The sequence below is a fragment of the Epinephelus fuscoguttatus genome, linkage group LG12, assembly GCF_011397635.1.
Source record: "Epinephelus fuscoguttatus linkage group LG12, E.fuscoguttatus.final_Chr_v1".
NCBI classification, from domain to species: domain Eukaryota; kingdom Metazoa; phylum Chordata; class Actinopteri; order Perciformes; family Serranidae; genus Epinephelus; species Epinephelus fuscoguttatus.
This window is the reverse complement of record NC_064763.1, coordinates 3,330,935-3,355,692: the sequence shown is the minus strand read 5'-3', so window position 1 is coordinate 3,355,692 and position 24,758 is coordinate 3,330,935. Positions and strand designations below refer to the sequence as shown.

The following is a 24,758-nucleotide window of genomic DNA, read 5'->3' as shown; positions in this document are numbered from 1 at the left end:
TTTACATTTGTCAGTAAATATGACTTGCCTTTATTTCAGGTGCAGTGGAAAATGTCTTCATCAGGTTTGTCTGAGAAGACCTAACAGACTGATGCTCTAGGTTAGTGACAAGCCTGCTTAAAGGAAAGCAGAGCCCCCACTCTTTCTTTCTGTTCAGGGACATTTGCCTGCCTTGTTGCTGTGTTTGAGAAAGAAGGTGACATGCCTGTAGTTTATGATTGTAGGTCCTCCTCCTCCACCTTGCTTCTCTTAGATGACTCAGCTGGTGGGTGTTTATCCTCCTGACCTGCAGTATCTTGGAGGGTGACCCCTGTGGCTTTGCTGCCCCCTAAAACAAAGAGTCCTGAGCAGGGATTTAGAGGTCCATGCTCTTCCTCTTGGGGCAATACCTCTTCTCTCTGTCTGTCTATGCTACTTTGTATGTCTTTGTTCTGGTCTTGTTGGAATGAGTAGATGACAATGGTCACAGAGTGAACTAACTACAGAGGGTCCACATTTTCTCTCTTTGGATGGCTTTTTATCATCTTCTTTCTCAAAAAGCCTGCCTTTTTCTCTGTTGCACAGCTGCACACATTTCAACAATTAGCAGCAACGATTATTTTTTTAATGATGATTATGTGTCAGTCATTTAATTTATTTTTAAGCGAAGTTAACAAAAAATCTGAAGTTCAATGTGTTCAATGTGCTGATTTTTTTCCCCTGATTTTGTAAACTTAATATCTTTTGGTTTGGGACTTGTGGACTTTGGTTAGTTGAACAAAAGAAGACATTTGAAGAGGTCACCTTGGACTCTTGGCTTGTTACATAAAAAATTGCTTCTTATTTTTGAAGTTTTAAACAGTTGTCCAGGTTACCCATCCATTGTAAAGACCCACTTCCTCTCTGACTGAAGATGAAAATCTTTGGGACTCTCACAAGTGAACTCAGTAATGAACAGAAACACCAGAGAAAACAGTGCAAATTTACACAGCTTTTGTGTTTACAAAGGAAACTGCATTAATTTGGAAGCATGTTATAGTCTTCTTTCTGTATGACAACAATGAGCAGACAGTGCTGATTACTGCCTAACTTAACTGGCTAAATATCTTTTGGAAAACAAACAGCCTGTTTTTAACATTCCATCTCCTGCAATGGAGGGCACTCTGCAAGGTGGACACTCTTTGCTGTAGGGCTAGTTCCAATAAAACAACATTATGTACAGGGTCTGTGAAATGAAACTGACTATAGACGGTTATTTTCTTCACCCGACCAGAGTTGGCTGGAAGTTTTGTGGTGCAGTGTGTGCTGTTTTGGTCGGCTTGTTTGCCAGTGCTGAAGTTCAGTGCTCCACTGACAGCTATTGTTAGTTATTTGGTGATGGAAACTAAAGTTTTAACAAAATACTTTACTTTTGTCTTGCAAAGAAAGCTAGCCTTCTTTGAAGAGTCTGTGGATATTCTCATTTATCCAGGTCAATTCCATTTTGGCAACAATTAAATCGTAGGCAACTGGACTTTGATTTTGTCTAGAAGACGTTTTGCCTCTTATCCAAGCGGCTTCATCAGTTCTCAACGCATCGGTCTGACTAGTCCTCACTAGTCTGACAAACAGTGGAGTAAGACTCAGGTTTTTAACCTCTGTGGAGGTGTACACCCACCACCCTCATAAGACAATACTTCGTTAGTGGAGTTTCACTGGACCATTGTTTGGGTCAGGTGAGTCACACTAGTGAACGACAGTCGTTAGGAGTGAGTGGGGCCACTGGTGAGCAACAGTCGTTAGGCATAATGTGTGGTTACCAGTGAACGACTGTCGTTGTGTTTCTTTGAGCCACTTGAGGTTAGTTTCGGGCAGTCTTTGTTGTTCAATCTCTTAGGTACAGCAGCAAGGGCCGCATTGTAAATGGGGGATAGGTGGTGTCTCAGGCCACCTCCCCTATTTAGAGACGGCTTCTCTATTTTAACGTAGATGGATTCTTTCACCCCTCTTTCGAACCATCTGTCCTCTCTGTCCAAGATTTTCACATTGCTGTCCTCAAAGGAGTGAGCCTTCTCCTTTAGATGTAAATAAACAGCAGAAACTGGACCTGAGGAGTTTGCCCTTCTGTGTTGAGCCATGCGCTTGTTTAATAGTTGTTTGGTTTCACCAATGTATGAGTCCTTGCATTCTTCACTGCATTGGACAGCATATACCAAGTTGCTTTTTTGAGTGTGTGGTACCCTGTCTTTGGGGTGTACCAGTTTTTGCCTGAGTGTGTTACTTGGTTTGAAACACACAGGAATTTAATGTTGGTTGAAAATTCTCCTGAGTTTCTCAGACACCCCAGACACATAGGGTATGACAATGTTCCTGCGCTTGTTTCCTTCCTCAGCCCTCTCTGAGTTATTGTTCTTGTTGGATCGTTTTGTTCTGTTAAACGTCTTAAACGTCTTCTGTTAAGCGTCTTCTTTGAAGACGGATTTCAAAATAACTAGTGCTTGCATGCTGTACACAATCCAGGTGCTGCACTGTACTCTTGCAGTTGACATCCACCTTTTTTGTTTCTGTCATAATAACATTATTGACAACAGATGAAAAACTATTTTCTTAGAAGATAAGAATCACTATTCTTATGTGAGTCTATTTTTTACACCCACTTTGACCTGTACTGACTGTAGTTGTGCGCACACAGTTTCCCTGTGCAGTGAGAGATTGTTACCATTAGTTTGCATGGGCATTTTACTCATGTGAATGAAAATTTAGAATGTGCAAATGTGTGGTAACGCAACTAAACACTAACTCTAACACCTCCCACCACACTGAATTCCATTCTCAAATTTAACACTTTAAATGTTCTTTAAATTTCTAAAGAGAAAATATGTAACTTTTCAAGCTGGGTCACCTGTTACCCCTGTTATTTCCTTCTTCCAAAACAGTGGTGAGGATCACCAGGAACAAATGCCAGGTTGTGTTTTAATTAACATTTATAAGGGTGAAACAGCATCACCACTCCGTTTTAATTGAAAATTCTCTGGTCTAGCTCAGCTGAAAACCACAAAACACTGAATTCGTCAGCAATTTAACATATAGTCAGGCTTTTTTAAGAGCTTGTGGTGACCTGTGTAACATTCAGTGGATGTGCTTTCCAAATGAGATTAATTTTCTAGAAGAATGTGATTGCCCCCTTAATTGGCCTATATAGAGATCACTTGAGGAACACATTAAGACACATGACCACAACACTCCTCCCTTATTGACAACCACCCATCAGTGTGTAAGAGCATTGAAGTGTTAAGACACATGATGTGAATGATTTGTTCGTGATCTTATAATTGAGTTCCAGAAATTAATTTTAGCTTCTCTGCATGTTGGCCAGGAATTGTCATTTCTGAATGAGGCACTTTCCAACTTAAAGGACTGGAGACTTGATTCTCTGACCCGGTGCAGTATGGTCTGAGCAGCAACCCACCCAAGCAGTAATACAACACACATATGGTAGGACTAGTCATAAAAACCAGTGATTTACCAATAACACCACACAAGCACTAAGGTAGACATCAGTTGACGACAATCAGTAATATAAAGCATTTTGTTGGGCTGCAACCTTCTTTTCCAAAACTACTATACTGGAGGTCCTGATTCAAAACTGATGAATAAAAAAGCTTTAAATACTGATTTAACTTAATACTGTAAGTTTGGATAACCTTTATTCTCAACCTGTGTGGTTGTCAGACTGCCAGTGTGTCTTGTGCCCATGCACTACATACATCTGTAATGTCACTTGGTTAAAACATAAAAAATAGTTACTGCTCCATGGTTGTATGCCTCCACGCACCAGTCAAGTTTCAAGATGGGCACCTAAGATTTGTGTCACCAATTTAGTATCTGACCAAATGTCATCCATGTCTGTGAAAACATGCATGCTTCACACATGTCTTTCCCCCATCAGCACAGAAGATCTGTACAGTCAGCTCAGTTTCAAGGTGGACAATGTCTCCCCTTCTGTTCCTGAGTTATGGCATTAAATAATGGCCACAAAGGTGTTTTATGCAGAACATTATGATGTCACAGTAAAGCTGACCTTTGACATTTTGAAAATAAAATGTGATCACTTCACCATTTCATCGTATTGGATATTTCTATGTAATTTTGTTCCTGGGGTTTAATGGCCAAAAACATGCATGTGAGGTCATTTAGACCTTGACTTTTGACCTTTGACCACCAAATTCTAATCATTCATTGTTAATTCTAAGAGGATATTTGTGCCACATTTGAAGAAATTCCTTCAAGTTCTTCTTAGGATATCACATTCAGGAGAATAAGACGGACAAGGTCTCAGTGACCTTTGACTTAAAACCACCAAATTCTAAGCAGTTCATCCTTTAGTTCAACTTGACAGTTGTTCCAGATTTAAAAAAGTTCCCTCAAGGTGTTCTTGAGATATCACGTTCACAAGATGGATACAAGGTCACAGTGCTCTCTACCTTTGACCACCAAAGTCAATCATAATTTATGGATGAGTTCAAGTAGGCATTTTTGCCAAACTTGAGGAAATTGCCTCAAGGCTTCTTTTTGATATCGCGTTCATGTGATGAGATGGACGAGGTCATAGTGATCTTTGACCTCTGACCAACAAAATCTAATCAGTTCATTGTTAAATCCAAGTGGACATTTTTGCCACATTTGAAGAATTTCCCTCAAGTTGTTCTTGAGATATCACATTCACAAAAATGAGACTGATGCAAGGTCACAGTGACCTTGCCCCTTGACCTGCAAAATCTAATCAGTTCATCCTTGAGTCCAAGTTGACAGTTGTGCCAAATTTGAAGAAAAAAAAAAATCTGTTAAGGTGTTCTTGAGATAATGTGTTCATGAGAATGGGATGGACGGGTGGATGGGCAGACAAACCTAAAACATAATGCTTCCAGCCACAGTTATTGACAAAGCAGAGGCATAAAAAAAGCCTCTACGGTGGATGATAGTGGAGAGAAATTTGTGAGCCGTTTCAGGCAGATGTATATTTCACCATGTTGCGCGTGAGGAAATTCCACTGCAACATCTATAATGCTATCACTTAAACATTTTAAAACACGATGGTGATTGTTGATGTTATTAGTGACAGGAGCAGATCAAACAGGACTGGCCATTTTAGTGTTTTGCATTGCAGAAAGTGATCCATTTCTATAACTCAGGAACTCAGAAACTAAATAGGGTACATTCTTGAATGTAGTCCCAGCTTTATCCTGTTTCCCAGTACTGTCTCCACTGAGTACTGGGATATTAGAAGAGGTGGTCAGCAGTGGACTCACTTGTCTTTTTGGGTCCATTTATTCTTATTTAAAGCTCATTTCTGAAGCTTGAGGACTGGAGAGGGGCCAGCTGGGGCGCCTGGTCCTGGTCTCCATGGGGGTTGATTGTTGGCAGAGACCTGTCAGTCACGGATCGGGCTGATTCTCCGGTGGTCCTGCCAAACAGTGGCATCCCCCATTTAGAACTTCAGCAGGGACTAACCACCTCCTAACCAGCCTCACCCTCAGCAGGGTCATGCTCCAGCTAATGAGGCGTACATAAAGAATCACACAGTCAATGCTGGACTGGGTTCCACCCTCTTTCCAATCGTGTGTTTATCAATTCATTTTGAGATGTTCTCATATTAAGATTTACACTCCAACATATTTCAGTGACATAGAAAAAATACATCTTTTATTTGTCAGTTTTCTTCATTAGTAATAGGCTATTAATATTCTATTCTCTATTTGACTTCGTTCCATCTGAAGCTTAAAGATGATGGGTTCTTGACAGCAGAAACCCAGGATTTTGTTTTTATAATCTTTTTTTTTTTTCATTAGTGAGCATATGTTGGCAGTTACTTGGCTGCAGAGGCGCTTTACAAAACGTCCACTGTAATCAGCTTCAGTTAAGTGAACAAATTCCTGGAGCTGTGAGCTTTTTTTTTTATTTTATTATTATTTTTGTTTTTTTTTTTTTTACATTCCCCACATGTTTTCATTTGCCCTGAGCTATACATGTCGGGCTGACGCATTTGCATAGATTAAGTGATTTGCAAATAGTATTGTTAGGAAATAACCACTCCACAGGTGAACCTAAAGGATATGTTCACATTTTTTCAAGTCTGTCTTAAAATAATAGTCAGGTCCCCTAATGAACATTTAAACAGGTTGCTTGCTTTATTTCTCCTGTAAACACTGGCCATTAAAGCCCCGTTTCCACAAAGTACTATGTTTCAGTTCAGCATGGTACACATTTTTTCTGTTTCCACTGTGAAAAGTTGTGGATGGTACCGGTGGAACTGTTCCTTACCGTCCCCATTTTTGGTCACCCTCCGTTAGGGTACCTTGCACACAGATCTGGAACTTAAAGATGGAGCTGTCAACACTGCAGTCTGTTGATTAGTTAGTAGAGGACAGTCACTCTTGCTTAGGTTTGAGTTGTGGCTCGTTTCGAGGCTTACGTAATCTCTGTTCATACCATGGCAAGTATTAGATACATTAGTAAACTCTAAATATAAAATGAAAGGACGTTTTGCTGCCTCTAGCAGCAGCTGTAGCCTGAGAAAAAAATAACTTAACTCAGTGGGCTGACTGCTGGCAAATTTTAAGATGGAATGTCTACTTGAAATGTTACTCAATGCATGAGTTGACAATGTGAATCAGTCAACACACCTTAAATTTCAAAATGACAACTTTGACCATTCCATTAGTTTTTATTGTCTGTCTTGGATGACATACACTTTTAGTAATGAGTGGATCTTCAAGTGCTTAAAAATATATATTGATTTTGACTGGATTGTGTGAACTGCATATATTCTAATCCTCAGTTGGAGAAAAAAAAACATTGGGGAGCGTTGTTCCTGTGGGCTACTGCAACACTAAACCACTGAGCTTGCCTTAGAAGGACTAAATGCACAATTCTGCTATTTTTAAATGTCCCACCAAGAGAGACTCTCACTGCAGCCTGTTCTGTTTTGTTCTGATAATATCAGTGTGCAACCCCATTCAGTGTGCAGACTTCCCTCTATGTCACCAGTGATGAGGAAAGACAGTGAAAGCTGGACGGAGGAGTGAGTGACAGCAACCCCACCCTCATGTTAGAGTACTGTTTGCATAGAAATGCTAAATGGACCTAGGGTCTAGGTACCATGTCAGAAGGGTTACTTTTTGTTCCACAGGTACTGTATTGAAAGTGTTAGGTGGAAACAGGGCTTAACATAGCCGTTTCTAATCCTCACCACATCCAGTCCTTCACCAGTCTGAACTAATCAAATTAAGCGGCTATCTTCCAAAGTAATGGTCATTGTTGTATAAAATTCTGTCTTTGCATTGTCCTCTTGAGATGCAGGATGAATGGTAACAGCTTTGTACAAAAATGACCTAAAGTTTGGAAGATATCTATTTAATTGGCTAGGGTCTAACATTAGCTTTTTGAAATACACTTTTGCACAGAATGAGGACGGTGGATTTTCTCTCTCATCTCTTTCATTGTAAGGGCATTAGGGAGGTACCGGGACCTGTTTATTATAAGACGCACAAGAAAAACAGTGTCCTGTCCTGCTTACATAGTCAATCATACCAATCATATGTGCTTAACCTGCCCAGAGGCTTATAAACTCATTGCAAATTTAGTCCGTGGTACAAAGTTAGCCTGTCACATCAAAATTCCCTAAGCTCAGAATCCAGATTGAGCTATCCATCTATCTCTTTGATAAACAATTCTTAGAGAAGTCTGTTACAAAGCTCTATATGGCCAGAATTGGGGCACCCTCATACTTTAAGCTGATTTTCCACTGACCAACTTTGCATCACAATAGCAGAAAGGCCCTGCTCGTTTGCTTTGGCTGCTTCACAATCTTTGTTCACTTGCCAATAGAGGGCAGGTGCCTTGGGTCAGTGGATCAGCTTTAATTGCATTTGGAGATGAGAGAATGTGCAAACATTTTCTCTTTGGTTTTTGGTAGTAACACAGACCCAGCTCTCAAATAAACATTGATGAAATGCTGACTGACACACTGTGCTAATAATTACAAGCTTGCAGGATGATCATGGCAATAGAACTGCACTTTAAACTCTAACTGGTATTGATGTTATGAAGAAACTTCATAAGCTGTGAGAGTGAAGGTTTTAGTCAGTAAGCATATTCACTGACTATAGGCGAAAGCCATAGCTGACAAGTATAGTCAGCTAATAAAAAAAACTTAACTAACTGCAAAATTAAAGTAGCGCTGTCTGGTTGTTCTTTGCATGCTGTGTGTATGTTTATTTAGTATTTAGTATGTCCTCAGAGAACCACCTCTCATTTTAATGGTTAAAGAAGTTAAGATTTGTCTGTGTCTTTTTGCGGTTTAAAAAAGTGATAAATCTTTTATAACTGTAACTAATAATTACTTTCATTGTCTGTTAATCTGGATATTTTTTATTTTTATTATTGACTGGTTTTAAAAATTATTTTTCAAATAAAAAAATGCACATTATTGATTGTTTAATAATTAATTATTCCTCAAATATCTTATTTTGTCCTACTAGTGTCTTTGAAAAATGTGATGATTATCAAAACAGCAGTTGATTAATTGTGTATCCATCAACTGATGGAGTAATCAACTAGTCATCTGAGCTCCAGAGTCTTTCTCTTGAGAAATAATCCAGCTGATTGCATCACCTTAACCTCCAGACACATTACTGGAAGAAGCTTATTAAAAGTTAGCAAAAGTTGTTGATTGAGTTTTAAGATGCTGACCAATGAACTTTTTAGGGGGCATGGCTCAGCACATGAATAAACCTTTCTTCATAAGCGTTGCACCAGCCATTACAAAACTTCCAGAAATGTCTACATAACTACTAAAAACCTACACTGAAATATTCATTTAAATTGACCATTAGGGGTCACCAGAAATGCAAAAGATGGGAGTGGAACCACACAAATTAGTCATTGAATCGAATTGTTTGTCTAGTAGGCTTGTGCCGATTTCCGGTTTAACCAGTTCAGTCCGGTTTAAGAGCTCTACCCGGTTTAATTCACGTCAACCGGATAAACCGGAGGAGGAAAAAAAAAAAAAAAAGCTTTTCACATTGGCGGCGTATCAAGGGACTATATTCAACTTATCTTGCATTGTAACATGCATTATGACAACTTAATAAGGTTTATGTTTGTTTATAAATGAAGTGGAGGAGCCTACAAGTGTTTTGTTTAGTTTGTCTCAGAGGCTTCAGAGGGACTATGCAGCTCCATTCCGCTGTCTGCTGCTGCTGTGAGAGATCAAATTTCATTGGGGGCGGGGAAAAGTGCGAGGGAGTCAGCAGTCATTCAGTTTGTTGCCCTAGTAACCCGTTTCCACTGAAGAAGTTCCTGGTACTATTTGGGGGGCTGGAACTACTACAGGAACGTCCTCTCGCTCGGCCCTCTGAACCACCGTGTCTCCACTGAGAGAGTGGAGTCGGAGGAAGGTTTCTTGGTGTCCTTCTGCGTCGTCTTCTTCTTGTGTAACCTTGTGTGTATTGGCGGTTAATACAGCATTACCGCCACCTAGTGGATTGGAAGCGCATTACACCTATAATGGGCTTTTATTGGGAAAAATAGCTCAAATGGGACCCCCAGTGGTAAAATTAGGTATATAATTTGATATATCGGTTTGGTTAGATATTGGCTTTAAATCAAACTGGTTGGAAAATATTCAAACCGGCACAAGCCTATTGACTAGTCATGACAAAAACTGGAGTTAAATAACAATGTTGAACCATGTGTAAAATTATTTTGAAATTAGGCATTAGGGGGTGTTCCAATGCCATTTTGATTTTTTTTTTTTTTTTACATCTTTTCCTAAACCTTAGGTCCCATTTGTGTTACATATTCTGTGGATCTTTTTTGGACCAACCTATCAAGTTATCAAATGCTTGTTAATATCTCTTTTGACTAATGAACTTCAAAAGTGCCTTGGCTCAGCACATAAAATAGACCTAACTCCACAAAACTGTTTTGCCAAACATCAGGAAACTTGTAGAATGTGTCCACAGAAGTCCCCGAAACATACCCTAAAAATTTATTTCAAATTGACTACTAGGGGGCGCTACAAAAGCAAAAAATGTGTGTAGCGTAACATAAATCAGACTATTAATCAGAAATTGTTTGCCCAATCATTAGAAAACTTACAGGATGTATTCCATAACAATGTTGAACCACATGTATTTCAAAATTCGTTTTGGTATCTCATTGCATTTTGAAAATATTCACCAATGACCTTTAAAAGGGGTGTGGCTCAGCATTTAAATAGATCTACCTCCACAACCACTGGGCCAATCATCATGAAACATCCAGTATATGTCCACAGAAGTACCTTCACTAAAACATTGAACATTCACTAAAAGTTGTGATAGACCACTAGGGGGCACTCTAACTGCAAAAAAATGGGCGGGGCATAACACAAATCAAAATATAAATCAGAAACTGTTTGTTCAGTCCTTACAAGGCTTGCAGGGTATGTTTCATAATGATATTGAACCACATGCTTTATTTTGAAATTGGTCAATAGGGGGCACCACCACCCAATTTTTTGAATTGCACATTTTTGACATATCCTCCGAAACCATAGGTCAAGTTCATACCACATTTTCTTCAGATCATTATTGGACCAAGCCTATTAATAGTTATCAAAATCGTATTGTTATCTTCCTGTGTTTTAAAGATATTTAAAAATGAACTTCGTAGTGTTGCTTTCGTCAACGAAAGTATGACTAAATATCGTCATCAATGAACCTTTATCACATGACAAAAACGAGACGAGACGCAACGTAAATGGTGGTCATGTGACAATAGCTATAATTAACTATATAATGCAGTGTTGTTGACGAATAAAAACGAGACTAAACTAAACCTCTGCTAAAATGTCTCTTCATTTTCGTTGACCGAGACGAAATAACGTTATAATTTTTAGTCTCGTTATTATTATTATTCTGCAGTATTTCTGTTTCCTAGGCTGTGCGTCGCACTGCGCAGACGGATTACAGCTGTGACAATATACAGTACAACATCACTCGCTCTCATGTGATACTGGTTTTATACAACAGTTCAACAACAGCTTAAACAGCAATGCTGAGTAAGGAAATGTTAACAAAAAGTAATGGAACAGAAGTATGTTATGTAGCTCCACGAAAAAAAAAAAAAACAGTTCCTCCAGTCTGTTGCCAGGCAACGCGGCGCACACACACCAGGAACTCGCAAGCTACTTTGTATTTACATTGATCTGCAGCTGTGTAACGTCGTCCAGTTCGGCTGATGAAACGTTGGCAAACCTGGATGTTGGCCAGCCGGATTCAGCTTCCACTCTCCCTCATCCTCATCAGTACCTCATCAGATGATAATTGATAATTCCTGACCGTGTTCGCTTCATTTTTGCTCCTCTCCAGTTTGTTGAGGTCGGCTGATGTTACACAAACACACCTGGAGGTCTGCACAGAAGAGTCCTGGCCTTCCTTTTCCTCGTCCTCTCCTGACGACCACTCATAATTTAATTCAAATGTAATTTTGGGGAAAATATCCATCTTCTTGGTGTAATGCTATAGTGTCAGTTTGCGTCAATGTAGCGAGTGTGACAGTTGGTTAATTAACGGCTGTATTCATATTTATAACACCTGTGAGCAGAGTGATTTTACTGTTACATGTCCCAGTGATGTTATACTCTATATCAGCACTCACGGAATGCCTCTCGTCCAATCAAATTACTCGGTCGGAACTAACTGTTGTATAAATAAATATATATTTACCTCTAACTGGGAACTAATTTAGAAAAGAAAATTTTGGTTTGGTTATACTATACTAGGTACTTATACTATATTGACTGGGTATAATAGAATTGCATTACGAAAAAGAGACTAAAATACAATTTTCATTGACTAAAACTAGACTAAAATGTCATCAGTTTTCGTCGACTAAAACGAGACGAAAATAGTCATGGATTATTCTGACTAAAATAAGACTAAAAATGCTCAGACTTTTAGTGGACTGAAACGTGACTAGACAAAAAGAGTATGAACGTGACTAAAACTAATAAAAACTAAAATGACAGTTTGACACAAAGACTAGACCAAAACTAAAATTAAAACAGGCCGCCAAAAACACTATTGCTTAGCACTTAAATGGACCGAACACCAAATCACCTGGGCCAGTCATTACAAAACTTGTAGAATGTGTCCATAGAAGTACCTGAACCATCCCCTGCAAGTGTCATTCAAACTGATCACTAGGGGGCGCCACAAATGCAAAAAAAATGGACATGGCATAACATAAATCAGACTAAAAATCCAAAATTTTTCGTCCGGTCATAACAACATTTGTTGTTAGGATGTGTTTTATAACAATGTCTAAACCAAGTCTATAAAATTATTTTGAAATCACTCAACAGAGGGCGTCACCAGTTCCAAACAAGTGCATAGACCTTGTGTAAATTTAGGCTATATAATAAAGCTTGTCATTCATCTCCCCCTGCAATCTACCAATAGTGGGAGACAGCTTAGCCAAAGAGGAGCGTGGCCTGATGGAGATTTGGACATAAATCAGTGAGGGTCTGTTTGATCTTCATAAAAAGCTGTTTATCATCTTGAATGGCTTGAACCGCAGAATTGCCACTTGTGGCTATATAAACATATGAATTTTGTCAGTAATGGCAACAGTTGGAATAAGGCCAAACTAGGACTCCCTTTAAAGGGATAGTTCGACATTTTGGCAAATTCGCCTATTGCCATAATCCCTATAGTCATATGAGTAGGTACATTACCTTTAATTGCCAGTGCGTGCTGTTCTGAGATTGGTGGGACAGAGCTGCCCGCTGAAATGGAGGTGAACGGTACAGGTCCCTCTCTCCCTCAAAACTAATCAAATTCACCATCAAATGACTCCAAAACGCTCTTGTGGACAACTTGTAGCTTACACATTCACCACGCTATGAAATAATAATGTAATATTACGAGACAGAGTTGTTTTGAAGCCAATGCAGAGCCGGAACTACATTCCAGACATACAGTACTTGCTGGGCGGAGTGATTTCAAACAACATATGTTTAGTGCAGAATATACAGAGGAAGAGTTACAGGTTTTGGAAGAAGAGAGAGCAAGCAGAGAGGTTGAGGCTGCCAAGCAACCAGGGGCTGAGGGGAGACCCAGAGCCGGTGGTGTAAATGTGGGGCTTACTGGCCACTTTATTAGGTACACCGGTGCAATATAAATATAGAATACGCCTCAAAATAATCACCGGAACACGGGGAGAACATGCTAACTCCACACTCATAAATCACCACAACTCCTGAGGGAACAACAACATAAAATGTTCCCTAGCCGCCTGTTTATTCCCAACAATGAGAAGTAATGCCAGTCACTTCACTATATGCTCTGGGCAAGCACTTATCCATAACATAACCACAACAACATTTGCATTTTAGCCTTATTTACCATGCTTGGGTTGTAGGCTAATGTTACTCAACATGGAGGTAATGTTACAACAGAGAGATTGCTGAGCAAAATACACAACGATCACTTACCACGTCTGCTCGTTTAGTGATGCCGACAGATGGTATGACAGTGTCTTTCAAGAAAAGCGTTTGAACCATTCCTGAGCTTCTGCGCTCCATCCTTTCAGTGTAGTCCTCCGGTAAAAAATGGCAGGAACACACAAACATTTTCCGGACCATTTCCACAGGCGTGTTGGGTTCGATGTCCAGCACAGATAGCCATTGTTTCATCCTGTCCGTATTACTGGTTGGAACAACGTGAAACTTCACTTTGCTCCATGTCTGCAACCTTTTACAATGCATGTGTAAACCATGATTTACAAAAACACTTGTAAACTTTCCTCAAACCTTCTGGTGTGTCCAGCTGACGATACCGCAAATGGCTACAAGCAATAACAATGGCACTGTCTCAGCTGCACACTGTGTCACTCCGCCCAGTGGTTTATTCAAGAAAGTAGTTCCGAGTATTTGCTTCATGTGTCGTAATGTTACTTAATTATACATTATTATTTCATAGCGTGGGAAATGCGCAAGCCATGTGTTTTCCACTAGAGCATTTTGGAGTCATTTGATGGTGTATTTGATTAGTTTTGAGGGAGAGAGGGACCTGTACCGTTCACCTCCATTTCAGCGGGCAGCTCTGTCCCACCAATCTCAGAACAGCATGCACTGACAATTAAAGGTAATGTACCTACTCATATGACTATAGGGATTACGGCAATAGGCGAATTTGCCAAAATGTTGAACTATCCCTTTAAGGCACTTTTGAGAAAGTTTTAACATATCTGTGTTCATCATTCGTGTCTCCCTTCAGGCTGACTCTGCACTTACCAAAGGATGTTGGTTTGATAGCGGTAGCTTCTCGACAAAGCCAGGGTAGAGGTCAGTGCTCTCTCCAGTACTCTGTACACCTGCACACACAGCATTCACACACACACCAATTGTATGAACATAGGAACATTTCAATTTGGCATTAATTTTTTGTTTTGATTTAATTCATCCTACTTGTCAGAGGTATCTCCCCTTGTATGTGTACTGTGTTTGCTGCTTCTGCAGGTCGGGGCAGGAATGCCTGGCTCAGCCCTTTGGGTTGTGCCATGTTCTCTCTGATGGTCCAGGTTGAGCTAAGTTCCAGGCTTGGACAGAGGATTCCCTTCATGCAGCATCTGGCTGCTCTGGCAGTGGTGGAGGCTGTTCGCACACTTCCTGGATACCAGGTATCAGCCTACACACCTCTCTATACAAGTTTACTCAACACTAAGATATTATCTGCAGATAATATCTTAGTGTAAAAATATTGACTGCATTGATCTACATATTCTCTGTGGTTGCCAACATACTATACATCTGAATACACCCTAGATATGAATATAGTTGTCTCTAGTAGCAAAATATCATATTGTATCATAAAGTGATGACATATTTAAGATCAGTGCATTTCTGTATTAAATGAAAATGTCCTATGTTAATGAGTGAAGATGTTTGAACATATTTCAACCTTTAACAGGACATAGACCTGAGGGTGAAATGGCCCAACGACATCTATTACAGTAGCCTGATGAAGCTTGGGGGAGTGCTGGTGACTTCCACTGTGATAGGATCAACCTTTCATCTGCTCATAGGTAATAACCTCCCCTTTATCACAGTAATGAGACTGGAGGCTTTCACTGGCGCTTCCCTTTTTATGCCTGGGTACCGGTAATAGCTATGACTAGAGGCATTATGTTTTCGGGTTGTCCGTCTGTCCATCCCTTTCTCGTGACACGATATCTCAAGAACACCTTGAAGTGATTTCTTCAAATGAGGCACAACAAATTTTTGGACTCAACAATAAACTGGTCAGAACTTAGTGGTTGTACGTCAAAGGTCAAGGTCACTTTGACCTTGAGTCTGTCTCATTCTTGTGAATGTAATATCTCAGTTTTTTTTTTTTAAATTGGCACAACTGTCAACTTGGACACAGCAATGATGTCATTTTGGTGGTCGCAGGTCAAAGGTCAAGGTCATTTTGACTTTGAGTCTGTCAATAAGGATGATCTTGTAAACACTATATCTCAAGAATGCCTTGAGTGAATTTCCAGAATTTTGGCACAAACTTCAACTTGGACTCAACAATAAACTGATTAGAATTTGGTGTTCAAAGGTCCAGGTCACTGTGGCCTCACAAAACATGTTTTTGGCTAAACCACACACTTTGGGTGAATCAGTCTATCGCTAAAGGAGCTCTCCAGAGCTTTTATCTCCTCCTGCAGGGGGTGGGAGTCGTTTGTCCTCAGAGATGACAGCTTGGCTGTCATCCTCCTTTCTCCCACCACCTGCACAGAGTCCAGAGAGCATCCCAGGACAGAGCTGGCCATCTTGATCAGCTTGTCCAGTCTCTTCCTATCTGCAGCCAAGATGCTGCTGCCCCAGCAGACCACTCCGTAAAAGATGGCTGATGAGTGTCCCCTGCACTCCAAAAGACCTGGGCCGCCTCAGCAGGTAGAGTCTGCTTTGGCCTTTCCTGTACAGTGCTGTTATGTGATTAGTCCAGTCCAGTTTATTGTTAAGATGAACACCCAGGTACTTATAAGATGTCACCATCTCAATGTCCTTTCCCTGGATGTTCACTGGTGTTGGGGGGAGGAGTCTGCGCCTGCGGAAATCCATCATCAGCTCTTTGGTTTTCCCCTCGTTGATCTGAAGGTGGTTCCTCAGGCACCGGTCCACAAAGTCCTGGTTCAGTTCTCTGTACTCCCTGTCGTCCCCATCTGTGATAAGGCCGACTATGGCAGAGTTGTCGGAGAGCTTCTGCAGATGACAGGTGGGGGCGTCATATGAAAAGTCTGCAGTGTAGAGGGTGAAGAGGAATGGCGCCAGCACCGTTCCCTGCGGGACCCCCGTACTGCAGACAGCCAAGTCCGATACACAATCCTGGGTCCAGACATACTGCGGCTGTGAGGTGTGAGGTGATTAGCCACCCCTATGTGCTCCAGTTTGTCCCTCAGAAGTGCAGGCTGTATGGTGTTGAAAGCGCTGGAGAAATCAAAGAACATGATTCTCACAGAGCTTCCGGGCTTCTCCAGGTGGGAAAGAGCTCTATGCAGGAGGAAGATGGCGGCAGCGTCCACCCCAATGCCAGGCTGGTATGCAAACTGCAGCGGGTCCATTGAAGGGCCGACTGCGGGGCGGAGACGAGACAGGACCAGGTGCTCCAGAGTCTTAATGAGGTGCGATGTTCATGCCACCGGTCTGAAGCTGCTGAAGTCCTTGGGGTGCAGAGTCTTGGGCGCAGGTACCACGCAGGATGTCTTCCACAGCTGTGGTACTCTTCCCAGCCTCAGGCTCAGGTTGAAGATTGTTTCAACTATCCCGCACAGCTGGTCTGCGCAGGACTTCAAGAGCCTGGAGCTGATGCCGTCTGGACCCACAGCCTTCCTTGTCTTAGGCCCCGTTTATATATATAAACTTATTTGCGTTTTGGCCGAACGTTTACACAACAGCGGTGTTTTGGGTACATGAAAACGCAACGTTTTGAAAACGGGTTCCAGAGTGCAACTTTTTGGAAACGGCAGCGTCTCCGTTGTCATGTAAACTTGCAATATGCAGTTCCTCTGAAAACGGAGACTTTTCACACATGTGCATTACAGTTCCAGTCACTAGGCACGCCGACTGTCACAACAACAATGCCAAGCTCTGTTTGTGCTGCTCACCCTGTTGATTTGAAGTGAAGTGTATATCTGTTACTGTAGCAACTCCACCTCGTCGTCCATCCAGACAAAGTTATCTGTGCATGCTACAGCGTTTCCAGTAGATTTTGCAGCTCCGTGTGAACGGAGATCTTTTCGTTATCGTCGCCATACAGTGGTGGAAAAAAGTTTTCGGACATCCTTAAAATTTTACACAATCTCAAATATTATCATGAAATATTTGTGGAAAAATCTTTTTTGTGTTTCAAAAGGTGTGGCTGCATTAGACAGATACAAACAAATACAAATTATATTTTTTTGTTTATTGTTTACAAGAAAAACTAACAAAACTAAATTCTTGACAGTTTCAATATGTCAGTTCTCAACATTGTCGGTAACAAAGTCAACAAATAACAGAGAATGTGTTCAAAACTGAACAAAAAATAAATAAACCATCACATCATCAAAATAATATTTAGTAGTCCTGCCACTGGCACGTAGTAGAGCTCTAATCCTGGCTGGCATGTTCCCCAAGAGCCTTTCACACTGTTGAGGGGTAATCTTGTCCCATTCTTCTTGAATTACTGCTTTTAATTCTTCTAAATTCTTTGGTTTATGATTTGAAACAGACCTTTTGATAATCCACCACATATTTTCAATGGGGCTCATGTCCAGGGATTGAGCTGGCCACTCTAAGACCTGGATACTGTGCTCCTGCAGCCAAGTTCTACTGGCCTTGGATGTGTGGCAAGGGGCATTATCTTGTTGAAACATCCAGTCTTTACCTCGACGGAACAGTGCACGCGCAGAAGGGAGCATGTGGGTTTCGAGAATGGTACAATACTAGAGTTAGAGTAGAGTTCAATGTGCCATCACAGACAGTGAGATGACCAACACCAGCACTCATGCATCCCCAAACCATGATACTGCCTCCACCATGCTTGACAGTAGGTACTGTACATGCTGGAGATAATGCTTCGCCTGGCCTTCTGTGTACCCTCACATTAGTAGGAGGAAGATAAAGCTGGAAACTGGACTCATCTGACCACAAAATCTTCTTCCAATTCCTGGCTGTCCAGTTCTTGTGTGCCTGGGCCCAACGACGCCAGGCTAACCTCTGTCTCTCATTGATCAGGGGCTTCTTGATAGCTTTGTAGGACCTTAAGCCATGATCTAAAAGTCGGCCACGTACAGTGCGGGTGGAACACTGGACACCAGTTTGGTTTGACCACTGCTGCTGAAGCTCCTGTGATGTCATTCAGCAGTTTTGCCTCCACATGCGGATCAGGATGCGGTCATTTCTTGCTGAAGAAACCCTTGGACGCCCAGATCTTGGTTTGTCTTCCAAGCTGTTGGTTGGTCTGTATTTCTGCAGAGTGTATCCAACTGCTGAAGGACTGCATCTGCACTTCCTGGCTATCTGGCGGCAGCTGTACCCTTCCTGGCTGAGAATCTTTATCTTCAGGCGTGTTTCCTGCGTTAGGTTCCTTGTTTTAGCCATTTTTGTGTCTGAAGAACTTTCAAATGTGCTGGCTTTATGTAGACACGAAGCTTGGCAACAAAAATTGTCTTTTAATAAAAAGAACGACCTTCATCACTGGTACCAAAATGACCCAATACTCAAAATTTCTTATGTATTTTTATGGAACCAATCAATTTTAAGTTTTTAATGGCTTTTTTAGGATTTATTTAGTATTTTGGCTGTGACTGCACTAAAAGAAATTTCACTTGAAGACCTAAGAGTGATTCTTAATGCAATATTTCACAAATGCATGGGGTGTCCGAAAACTTTTTTCCACCACTGTATAAACGCAGAAGTTTTTTAAAATGCAAAGGACAGGCTTTTATGTTTTAGAGAAACTGCTGTCGCATAAACGGGGCCTTAATCCTCCTCAGCTGATCTCTCACCTGACAGGTAGTGAAGAACAAGCTGGAGCAGGGGGACTGTGTGCGTGGGGGTGGAGGGAGGAGTGGGGGCTGGTGAGATGTCCGGGGGAGCGGGGGTGGGGGAGGTGTTGAAGCAGTGTGCCAGGAGTGTGGGGTGGGGAGTGAAGGTGAGGATGTGGGGGGGTTGCAGCTGTGATGTCTGGGCCAGGGAAGGGGCAGTGTGATCAAATCTATTGAAGAACAGATTCAGATCATTCACCCACTTCTGGTCGCCTCTGGCATGGGAGTCTGGTTGTTTGTCCCGAGATGGTTTTCAGACCTCTCCAGACTCCGCTGACATCGCTCTGCTGCAGCTGTCCCTCCATCTTCTTTTTAAATCCTTACTTTCCCCATCTGATGTTTCTCCGTAGCTCCTTCTGCACAGCCTTCAGCTCCTCCTTGGTTCCTTGGTTAAAAAATCTTTGCTTCTGGGTTTGGTGTGGGAGAAGCAGCGTACAGTCCAGGTGGATATGGTGCTTTCCACACAGGAGTTTATGTAGTCCGTAATACATGATGTCAGACTGTCAATGTCCTCCCCATGGGAATCGCTGAGTACCTCCCACACAGTGGTCTCAAAGCAGTCCTTCAGGGCCTCCTTGATCTCATCAGACCACCTCCTCACAGTGTGGGGTGGTTGCTAGCTCCCTCTGCACCAGAGGTTTGTAGACCGGCAGAAGATGAACCAGGTTGTGATCAGCTTTTCCCAGGGGGGGGGGGTGAGTGGTATGCCTCCTTGGTGTTGGCATGTCTTATAGGATAAAATTTGCTTTTTCTGGAATGGTGATATTGTACATATTAATTATGTTACAGTGCTTTATAAAAGTATCTGACATATTTTTATTATAATTGTTTAATATATTTATTAGGGCTGTCCCAAATACCAATTTTTAACCTTTGGCAAAATTTATCACGAATATTCAAGGGGGGGGAGTCTGGGGTTTTTCCGGACCTAATTGTATTGCGGAGTTTTGCACAGCAGCGACCAGATCTTTGCTCTCAAACCACAAAATAATGTGATGGCACAACAGTCTCCTTCAGTACATTATTCTGTGCTTTCTTTTGATTTTCACATTGGCTACTCATCCTGTTTAATTTGTCTTGTGATTAAATTGGAACCGCTGAAACAAGTTATAGGAAGCCTCTGCAAGTAATTGGTTGCTGGCAGACACTCTGTGCTGCAATAAAATGGTTAATCAGCAGTGCTGTGCACTGTAGAGCCGATGCGCTGCTGGTTCTGCCGGCCTGAATAGAATATAATGTCTATAGCCTTACTGTTGTGTACAGCCTTATAGACTGAGCTGAGTAGTGATGCGCAGGTCGACCCATAACCCACAGGACCCGCAAATGGACCTGCAGGTCAGGCAGCAATGAGCGTCTGTTAAATCGGTCTGTAAATGGTATTTTGACATTATCATTATAATCTACTAATCTATAATCTATTACTGTCATTGCATCCGAAGGTACTGATGCGTTGAGCAGGTGACAGTCGGCGGTCTTTTTCAAAACACACTTGTGTCACGCACTCCAAAAGAAACTTGTTGAAACTTTAAACAATAATTTATTGTACAAAACGGGGGAAACAAACGTTGACAAAAACGGTTCCATAATTCATATTAACTTCAAAAGATAATGAAAAAACAGCTACAAGTTAGAGGGAATAGTGATAAAGTGGTAAAACTGCTCAAGCATGCCATGTGCACAAGCTCAGTTGGTAGGCTATACTATATTTTCACATTTTTAACAATGCAATTTAAAAGTTTTGATTTTTATTGATAACCTACATTTGCCAACAACAAAAAGACTACATTTAGCACCAAAAAATATGTAAAAAAAAACCCCAAAAAAACCCAAACAAAAAAACCCCCGAATATCGAATACCAAATTTTCATAACGAATACCTACCCATAGAAACGAATATTCGAATATCCGAATATTGGGGTACAGCCCTAATATTTATGTTCTATAGTGTTGCAGTGCTTTGCCTTGTTTTTGTTCCTTTTAATATGTTTATTTTATGTTTTTATGTATGCACCAAAAAACCAAAGCAAATTCCTTATAAGTGAAAACCTACCTGACATGAAATCATTTTTTGCATCTGGTTGTGATGATGAAGTGATGACATTATACATTTGAAAGGTCAAAGGTCAACTTCACTGGGACATCATAATGGTCTGCAAAAACACTTTTCGGGCATTATTCAATGTCATAACTCAAGAACAGAAGGGGAGACATTTGGTCACATACTGAATTGGTGACTCTAACCTTGGGTGTCCACCTTGAAACTGAGCTGAGCTGTATAGATCTTCTGTGCTGTTGGGGGTAAGATGTGTGTGAAGCATCCATTTTCTCAGACATGGATGTAAACTGTAACTGCAAATTAACTGGTTTGCAGAGGCATACAACCACTAAGACAGTAATTCTAGTTCAGTCCTATATTAATATGAACCCTTCCTTCCCATGATTTGACTAGCACACCACTAGTGGAACAGTTATGCTGTCAGTTATTCAGTGTGCTGTCACATGACACCTGTTGTATTCATAATGTTAAGGACTGGGATATATAATTAGTCACCAATAGAAATAATACAGTCTTTTGTTATACATTATCCAGCAGCAACCAGTGAAATAGTCTCTTGTTATTTGCACAGAATAACGTAGTATTATTTCTTAATCTTAATGTGCCCTACAGGCTGTGGGTTCAATGTCACAAACAGCAACCCAACAGTGTGCATTAATGACCTGATCCAGCAGTACAATGTACAGCATAACTGCAACCTGCAGCCGCTCAGCTGTGCCCAGCTCATTGCTCGAACTGTCAGCTGCCTGGAGGTCCTTATCAACAGCTTCCAACAAGGAGGCCCAGATGCTGTCCTGCCCACCTACTACAAGAGATGGCTTCACAGGTGAGCAATGCAGAGAGAGAGATTGAGATGCATCGTCCATGTCAAAATAATATACAGTCACTTGTCCAGTCACAGTTAGGGGGAAGAATCATGGTTGGAACCTATCTACACTGACATGGGATGATGGCCATGAAAGACAAAACATAGTGTTTGTAAGAAGTTTGTTAGTTTTCTTTTTCAGTAGTTGTCTGCCCTTTTTCCTTTTGTTGCTCTGTTGAGCCCCATCCCCACCCTTTCTCCTCCTACCTGGAGATAACCACTGTCACAGACTTTTAGTCAAGTGAACTGGAAAACTGACCATCAAAAGGGCATGATTTCACTTACCTTTCTGAGCAAGGTGTACTTTGTTGCTCAAACTTTTTAAATATTTAACCTAAATTAAATATAATAGGAAGCCAAGAGCAAACTAATATTGTATTAAGATTCACCATGCTGGATTTTCCTTAAAAACAATGTGTTGACTCATAAAAAGTAATCCCTCTTAATCCTTAATAATGACCCACTAGATACTGTCGGAACGTCCATCTCATTCTTGTTGATGGGATATCTCAAAAGTGCCTTTAGGGAGTTTCTTCAAATTTGGAACAAATGTCCACTTGGACTCAACAATGAAGTAGTTTGTTTTCAGTGGTTGAAGATTAAAGGTCAAGGTCACTGTGACCTCGTCTATCTCATTCTCATGAATACAGTATTTCAAGATAACTTTGAGGGAATTTCTTAAAAATTTGGCACAAACAATTTGGACATAAGGATAAATTGATTAGATATTGGTGGTTAAAGCTCCAGTAGACAACATTATTTTGGTATAATTGAGTAAAAATTTTATAATATCCTGTAAGCATAATGTAAATCAAGTGGTCTGAGACAAACAATAGGTTTCTGCACCTCACCATGGCTCTGTGTTCAGCCTCTAAAGAATCAGTAACGTGCCAATGTGCATCAACCAATCAAAGGTCAGCTCAGACCACTGCATTCCTATTGGCTGTTCTACTGCATATGAGCGTTCCTGTGCCGCCGGCAGAAGGGGAGAGCATGCGGCAATGGCGAACAGTGCACCAGGTAAAATAGCTATTCCAGCATTGGCTACAACTGCCTACACGGCTAAACAACCCAAAAAAAGGAAGACGGAACTCGATTCCCCTCGGAGGGAGGGGAAGGGTGAGGTGGGGCCAGGCCCGGCCGGAAGGCGCGAGGGTCGGCCGTGGGAGCGGAGCCGAGGGCTCTCCGCGGAGAGGGAGAGCCGAGCCTCGGGGGTATGTGCGGGGTGGGCTGCTGCGCGGTGAGGGAGAGCCGAGGCTCGGGAGTATGTGCGGGTCCGCAAGGGAGGGATGGGGAGGGCTGCTGCGCGGAGAGGGAGAGCCGAGCCTCGGGGGTATATGTGCGGGGCTGCGAGGGAGGGATGGGGCGGGCGGCTGCGTGGTGAGGGAGAGCTGAGGCTTGGGAGTATGTGCGGGGCCACGAGGGAGGGATGGGGAGGGCTGCAGCACGGTGAGGGAGAGCCGAGGCTCCCAGAGAGGGAGAAATAGAACCAAGTAGGATAAAATACTCGCGTGCTCGTCTGGTAGGAGGGACGAACAAAACCTAACTCAGATGAGACTCAAAAATCAACTGTTTTCAGGCTTTCTACCTACTGCAGCTTTAAGGGTTTAAAGGTCAAGGTCACCATTACCTTGCATCTATCTCTTTCTCTGGAATGCAACATCTATAGAGCACCTTGGTGTTCTTTAATTTTGGCACAAACATCAAAGCTTAAGATCACTTTGACCTTGTCTGTGGCATTTTCGTGACATGATATCTCAAGACTGACTAGAGGGAATTTCTTTCAAATTTGGCACAAAGGTTCACTTGGACTCAACAATGGACTGATTAGATTTTGGTGGTCAAAGATCAAGGTCAATGTGACCATGCATCTGTCTTATTCTTGTGAATGTGATATCCCAAGAACAACGTAAGGAAATTTCTTCATATTTGACACAAACATCTACTTGGTCTGAAGAAAAAACTCCGTAGAATGTGGTGGTTAAAGGTCAAAGGCCAGGGTCAGTGTGACCTCACAAAACATGTTTTTGGCCATAAATCAAGAATATATGCGCTAATTAAGACAAAACATAAACAAGTGTGTAATAGAATATTATGATGAAGTATTGACATTTTATATCCAAACGGTCAAAGGTCAGCTTCACTGTGACATTCTAATGTTATGCAAAAACACTTTTCTGGCCATTATTTGGGGGGCGGCAGTAGCTCCCCCGGGTTGGGAACTGGAGGGTCGCCTGTTCAAGTCCCCATCCGGACCAAAATATGGAGCGTGGACTGGTAGCTGGAGAGGTGCCAGTTCACCTCCTGGTCACTGCCGAGGTGCCCCTGAGCAAGGCACCGAACCCCCCAGCTGCTCGGAGCACCTGTCATGGGCAGCCCACTCTGACATCTTTCCACTTAGTGCATGTATAGGTCCCGTTTGTGCATGTGTTGTTCAGACCTGTGTGTAATTGACAAACAGTGAAAAATTGAATTTCCCCTCAGGGATTAATAAAGTATATAAAATTAAAAAAATTAAATTAATTAAAATTATTCAATGTCATACCTCAGGAACAGAGGGGGAGACATTTAGTCAGATACTGAATTGGTGACACAAATCTTGAGTGCCTCACTAATCTTGATTGTATAGATCATCCGTGCAGTTGGGGGTAAGATGTGTGTGAAGCATCCGTTTTCTCAGACGTGGATGTGAACTGTAACAGCAAATTAACTGGTCTGCGGAGGAATACAAACATGACATAGTAATTCTAATAT

At 41.6% G+C, this 24,758-nt stretch overlaps 1 protein-coding gene across 3 annotated transcripts in view; it reads left to right on the top strand.

Moving 5' to 3' along the window:
- Positions 1–24,758, top strand: part of hlcs (holocarboxylase synthetase (biotin-(proprionyl-CoA-carboxylase (ATP-hydrolysing)) ligase)) — a 113,633-nt gene that overhangs the window by 77,989 nt on the left and 10,886 nt on the right. For all 3 annotated transcript variants that reach the window (XM_049591497.1, XM_049591498.1, XM_049591496.1), the window contains 4 exons: positions 14,283–14,350; positions 14,525–14,685; positions 14,976–15,090; positions 21,752–21,965. In XM_049591497.1, coding sequence (XP_049447454.1) covers positions 14,283–14,350; positions 14,525–14,685; positions 14,976–15,090; positions 21,752–21,965 — 558 coding nt within the window. The remainder of the gene's footprint in view (positions 1–14,282; positions 14,351–14,524; positions 14,686–14,975; positions 15,091–21,751; positions 21,966–24,758) is intronic.